Raw genomic sequence first — 5,854 nt, forward strand, 5'->3', positions numbered from 1 at the left:
GTCCGGGCTTTCCACGCCGGTTCCAGACCTGTGGGCCGCCTCCCGCCGACAGCCGTCGCTATAGCAACAGCACCCCCCGCACGCCCCCTCTTCCTCCTCCTTGCTGCCTTCCCTCTGCAGCGCCGCGCGGTTTTCCTTTTAAGGGTTGCGCTGGATGCTGTGGCGTAGGTGGTGCCTGCGGGCAGCCAGACCTCAGGCCTGGGGCATCGGCTGATGGAGCTGGCGGCCGTTTTTGAACCAGACGTCGGAGCTAGAAAGCCGCTGACTACGCCTAGACAACCTCTTTATTTAACGGGCTCAGAGAGCAAGGGAACCACACAAAATTTAGTTTGAGTTTTGCCCGCAGAGACCCCTCTCCACCTTTTTCATGCCTCTGTGTACACACACACACAGTCCAAGCCTCAGACGAGAAGCCGTTTATTGGTAAAGAGACACATGGAAATGTGGCTGCCAGGCCTCAGAGCGTCCTGCCCTTTTCCCAAACAGCTGGCCTCTGCTATCCACCAGGACTTGGGCTTGGCATCCAGGCTGGATACCATGAGAGCATCTTCTGTCTCTGGTCTATTCTGCCAGTGTCTCCGTGTCAGGGTGGGTTGGCTCCCTCCAGGGCACAAAGGTCTGGGCTCTGTCCAAGAGTGCCCCTCCATAGGGGTGGGTACAACCATGCCACACAGCAGCATTTGCCCCATCCAGATGATCAAGATACCCCTGCCTCATCCCGTTACCTTAAATTCCAGAAGCCACATCACTGCAGCTCAGAAGGTAAACAAACCCTGGTTCAGGCATTGGTCTCCCAGTGCAAGGTTGGGAGGCATCAGTGGTGCAATCAGCTCACTGCAGCCTCAAACTTTTGGGCTCAAGTGATTCTCCCACCTCAGCCTCCCAAAGTGCTGGGATTACAGGTGTGTACTACCTGCCCAGCAAAGGGAAAGTGTCAGTTCTTAACAGATGAGGCAGCAGGAATTTAGGGTTCTTTGAGTCCTCAGGTGAAAGCCCGTTTATTTATTCAACAAATATTGAATGCCTACTGTGTGCTAGGCAGTCTTCTAGAAGCCAGAGGTACAGCCCATCCTGGCAAGGTCCTGACCAAGCCCAGCCAGGACAGTTTCCTGAGCTTCAAGGTTACTGTCTCCAATCCCTATTTCTATCTATTCTTCCTCCCCTTTCTTCCCTTCCTTCTCCCTCCCACCACCTCCCAGGCCCTTTCTTCTCTGCTAAGCAGCAGAGCCCCTCCCTTTGGTCTCCTGGGCCTCCATCCTCCCTGGACCACGTCATTCCAGTCCTGTTGGTGCCTCCTGCTTGACAGGCCTTGCCCTACCATCTCCTATCCCAAAGGGCCTCAGGACCAGGTGCCCACGCTGGTGCTTGATACGGGCAGAACTGTCACCAAAACCCTTGCCACACTCTGCACACTTGTATGGCTTCTCCCCCGTGTGTGTGCGCCTGTGTTTGACCAGATCTGAGCTCCGGGGGAACTCCTTCCCACAGAAGCCACACACATGGGGCTGGCTGGGTCCAGAAGGCTGGGCCCGAACTCGGGGTCGAGGGGCCATGGGTACTGGGCCAGGTGGGTTATGTGGCCGCAGGAGAGTGGATGGTGGTGGTGGCTGGGCCCGTTCACCACGGTGGGTGCGGAGGTGCTTGACTCGGGCTGAGCTGTCAGCAAAACCCTTGCCGCATTCAGGACAGAGGTAGGGTTTCTCCCCTGTGTGCACACGATGGTGTTTCACCAGGTCAGAGCTTCGGCGGAAGCCCTTGCCACACTCAGGGCACTTGTGGGGCTTGTCTCCCGCCAGTGGTGGGGGTGGCTCCCCGGCCTGTGGGCCCCCAGGCTCTGGCTCCAAGCCAGGCAGGCCAAAAGGCTCACCTGAGTGTGAGGGACTTCGAGGCGTCAGCGGGGGGCTGGTGCCCAGAGGAGGTGGGGGTGGGCTGGGGATCAGAGCGGGTAGGGGATAGCCTGGGAAGCTGAAGTCCTGGGGCTCCATGTGAGTGAGGCGGTGGCGAAGAAGGGTGGAGCTGAGGCTGAAGGTACGGTCGCATTCCGGGCAGGCATGGGGCCTCTCACCGCTGTGGGTGCGGAGGTGTTTGACTCGGGCGGAGCTGTCTGCGAAACCCTTGCCGCACTCTGGGCAGAGGTAGGGCTTCTCACCCGTGTGCACCCGCAGGTGCTTCACCAGGTCGGATCCCCGGGCAAACTCCTTTCCACACACATCACAGCCAAAGGGCTTGGGCCCCAAGTGACTGCGCTGGTGACTCAGGAGGCTGCAGCTGAGCACAAACCTCTTGCCGCAATCAGTGCAGATATATGGCTTGTCCTGGGCCTTCGGTCCCTGGGTAGGTGCCGTGGCTGCCCGAGATGGCTGCCGTCGGGACATCACTGGTCGGGGGGGCTGCTCCCCACGGTGTGTCCGCTGGTGCTTGATGCGGGCGGAACTGTCGCCAAAGCCCTTGCCACATATGCCACACTTGTAGGGCTTCTCACCAGTGTGTGTCCGCTGGTGTTTCACCAGGTCAGAACTCTGCCGGAAGCTCTTGCCACATTCACCACAGATAGTGGGGCGCTCACCAGCAGGGATCCGGGACCGAGGAATCTTTGGGGGACCCTGGGCTGGTGGCCGGGCTCTGTAGGGCTTCTCCCCACTATGAGTCCGCTGGTGTTTGATCCGGGCAGAGCTATCCCCAAAGCCCTTGCCACAGACCCCACACTTGTAGGGTTTCTCCCCAGTGTGGGTCCGCTGGTGTTTCACCAGATCTGACATCTGCCTGAAGCTCTTGCCACACTCACCACACACAGCGGCCCGATCACTACTAGCCTGGCCCCAGCGTGGTTCACCCAGGAGCCGGGGGCCTCTGTCCCGAGGCTGAGGCTTTCCTAGACCCTCTCTCTGGACCCATAAGTCATCCCAGTTGTGGATGCCTTCAGCTTTGAGAGAGGCATTTCCTACTTCATGATCTGGAGCCAAATCTTCTTCTTCCTTGAACCCCAAGTCATCTTCCTGTGGGGTATGTTCAAACTCATTCGGCTGAGAAATCACGTTCTCACTCCCTAGACCTGAGGAAAGAAAAGGAAGTTGTAGACCCTCCCCTTTGGCTCAGTACTTATCTTTGACAGCAACCTCTCCAGGAAGACTCCCTTGACAATCTGTGGTCACAGGAACCCCATTCTCTCTGTCCTCTCAACCTCTGGTGCACTTACTATCTATGCCTCTCAATAAAAACTTTTTACTGTGCCCTTAATGTATGTCATTCACCGAACTCAGCATTAGTATTAAATGCTTGCAAACAATACTATAACACTATGACTATTCCCATATTACAGGCATGGAAAGACTCAGAGAATTTAAGTCCTTTTGCTGGAGGTTATAAAGGTTAGAAAGTAGCAAAGCCAGGCCAGCAAGGTGGCTCACACCGGTAATCCTAGCACTTTGGGAGGCCGAGGTGGGTGGATCACTTAAGCCCAGGAGTTAGAAACCAGCCTGGGCAACATGGTGAGACCCCATCTTTATTAAAAAAATACAAAAATTAGCTGGGCATGGTGGTGCACACCCGTGGTCCCAGCTACTGGGAGGCTGAGGTAGGAGGATCACTTGAGCCCAGGAGGTGGAGACTGCAGTGAGCTGTGATTGTGCCACTCTAGCCTGGGTGACACAGTGAGACCCTGTCGCCAAAAAAAAAAAAAAAAAACAAAAAAAACAGTAGCAAAGCCTGGTGTCTAACTAAGGTCTGTCTGACACTCAAGCCCATGTGAATCCCTACATTATATTGTCTATTTGGAAAACCTGGTATTTGCTATTATTATTGTATCTTATTGTATTAGCCCATTCGGTAATTTGTTACATCAGTTATCCTGTGTGTACCTGAGAGGACCCAGGCACACATCCCTTCCTCAAGAAGCTTAGGTTGGGAGGAGAGATAAGATAAAGTATCAATGGTTATAATTGTGGGTTCAGAATAACTATGTTGTCACAAGAGAGATAGTAGATAAGGAAATAGGAACCGGCATTACGGCAGAGCGAAGAGAAAATAATGGAGTGGAATGGAAGATAAGGTGTCAAAGGATGTTGGGACTAGCCTGAGCACGCACGGTTTGGATTGGACACTAGCTAAGGCTTTTAATTAGGAGACAGGGGGACGCTAGGGAAGGTTTTCCAGAAAAGACACAGGATTATATCTGGACTTAGATCAATCTGGCGGCAGAATGCATCAGTGGAGAGAAAGGGGCAGAGAGGAGGCTACTGCAATTGCCAGAATAAAACAGAATGAAGCCTGAAGTAGGGCAGAGGCAGTGAGGACGAGGAAGGCCGTGAGGGAGGGGACAGAGGCCTTGAAGAGCCCCTCCCGGCCTGGCGCACGGTAGGTGCTCCGAAAGCTCCGCTCCCTCCCTCGGGGTTTGCTCCCCTCCCCCTATCTCCCCAGAGGCACAGCTCACGTCCGATCTTCCTGGATCTCGGCCGGCCACAGCCAAGCATCGCAGTCCCCACCGGCCGTTACCTGTCCGTGGCGGCGCACGGCCAAGGCCCTCACCTGTGCGGGCGCCTCTCAGTGGCTCCCTCTCCTCCGGGCCGTGGAGATCCGGGCCCCAAGGCTCTACCGCGCGCTCCATCGCCGGCACGCCGCCCTGAGCAAGGGGACAGACAGCATCCCGCGGTCACACAGCCATGTGTGGCCCGCGGCGCCCTGCCGCTGCCCTCTGCCGGCCAGCGCAGGCACCGGGCGGCGTCGGGTCCCAGGTACGGGCGCGGCTCCCGGTGCCCCCCGCCCGCGCCGCCAGCCGCCCCTGCACCTGCTGCTCCTCCCGGAGCGCAGCCGCCGCTCTCACCTTGCCGGCCGCCTCCGGTTCCGCCACCCCGGCGCCCTCCGGAGCTCCTCAGCGGGGTGCAGGCGCCCGAGCCGCCAGCGGCTCCGGGATGCAGGCTCCGCGCCAAGCCGGGAGGGGGCTCGGACCCAGGCGTCCCGGGGGCGGCCGCCGGGGGCGGGGACGGGAAGCGGAAGCGCGGGGCGCACGGAGCCGCTCTAGGACCTTGGAGGAGCTGTGCGCCTGTGGGGGTCGCCCGCGTCGGCTGGAGCTCTGTGGCCGGCGGGCGGCAGCGTGCGGCTCAGGGGCTACTCTAAGCCAAGGCCGGCGGCCCGAACTCGGTGGTATTAACCGTGTGCCTCCTGGGCTGCAGCTGGGTGATGAGGCCCGAGGCTCTTCGTAATTGTGGCTGTGTGTCTCCGGCCACCCGCGCCGACCTCCCGGGCCGGCCGACAGCGCCAGCCACTCCGGCCTGCGAGAGACAAAGAAAGAGGGATCCAAAGACGGACCCGGGGAAAGGGGTGGGGGAGAGACCGAGGCAGACAAAGGGCGGCGGAGACCCCAGACGGGGCGGGGCGGGGCGCCGAGACATGGGAAACAAAGCGGGGCTGGTCCGAGAGGCCGAGGGCCCGGGGTGGGGGTGGGGGTGGGGGTGGAATGGGGGCTGGGCTGGGGAGACCGAGGCAGGAGCAGAGGCTAGAGGCAGACACCAGGTAAACGCTGCTGGAGAGATGGAATCAGACCTGGGGCCCGGAACAAAGACCCTGAGCCAGAGACTCACATCAGAGCCCTGAGTCACAGAGGACGCAAGGGCAGAGAGAGACCGAGGGACAGCGGCTGACCAAAAATACGGGGAGCCAAAGATTGGCCGCTAGAGACAAAGAGACGTAGAAACGGATAAGAGATAAAGTCATTGACGCAGAGTCCGAGGAGCAGTAAGAAGAGGCTGGGAGCCTGGAGAGAAACAGGCCCAGGAGCAGAGGAACAAAAGACGACAGTCAGCGAAACGGGCAGAGACAAAGAGAAAGAGACACAAAGAAAGAGGCGGCCAGAACGACT

General features: G+C 58.6%; 1 protein-coding gene across 1 annotated transcript; it reads right to left on the bottom strand.

The window, feature by feature from the left end:
* Positions 1-266: 266 nt before the first annotated feature.
* On the bottom strand, positions 267-5,253 carry ZNF48 (zinc finger protein 48). The gene is made up of 3 exons (XM_030798165.1): positions 4,820-5,253; positions 4,525-4,618; positions 267-3,052 (listed from the first exon to the last, which is right to left on the bottom strand). The coding sequence occupies exons 2-3, from the start codon at positions 4,601-4,603 to the stop codon at positions 1,272-1,274; spliced, it is 1,860 nt and encodes a 619-aa protein (XP_030654025.1). The 5' UTR covers positions 4,604-4,618; positions 4,820-5,253; the 3' UTR covers positions 267-1,271.
* Between the last annotated feature and the right edge of the window lie 601 nt (positions 5,254-5,854).

This window comes from Nomascus leucogenys, chromosome 2 (assembly GCF_006542625.1).
Source record: "Nomascus leucogenys isolate Asia chromosome 2, Asia_NLE_v1, whole genome shotgun sequence".
Classification (NCBI taxonomy): domain Eukaryota; kingdom Metazoa; phylum Chordata; class Mammalia; order Primates; family Hylobatidae; genus Nomascus; species Nomascus leucogenys.

Excerpts from the sequence above, each read along its gene's own strand:
- ZNF48 (XM_030798165.1), bottom strand. The coding sequence starts at position 4,603 with ATGGAGCGCGCGGTAGAGCCTTGGGGCCCGGATCTCCACGGCCCGGAG. Across the intron at positions 3,053-4,524 it reads ACTGAGAGGCGCCCGCACAG|GTCTAGGGAGTGAGAACGTG; the intron begins GTGAGGGCCTTG and ends TTCTTTCCTCAG.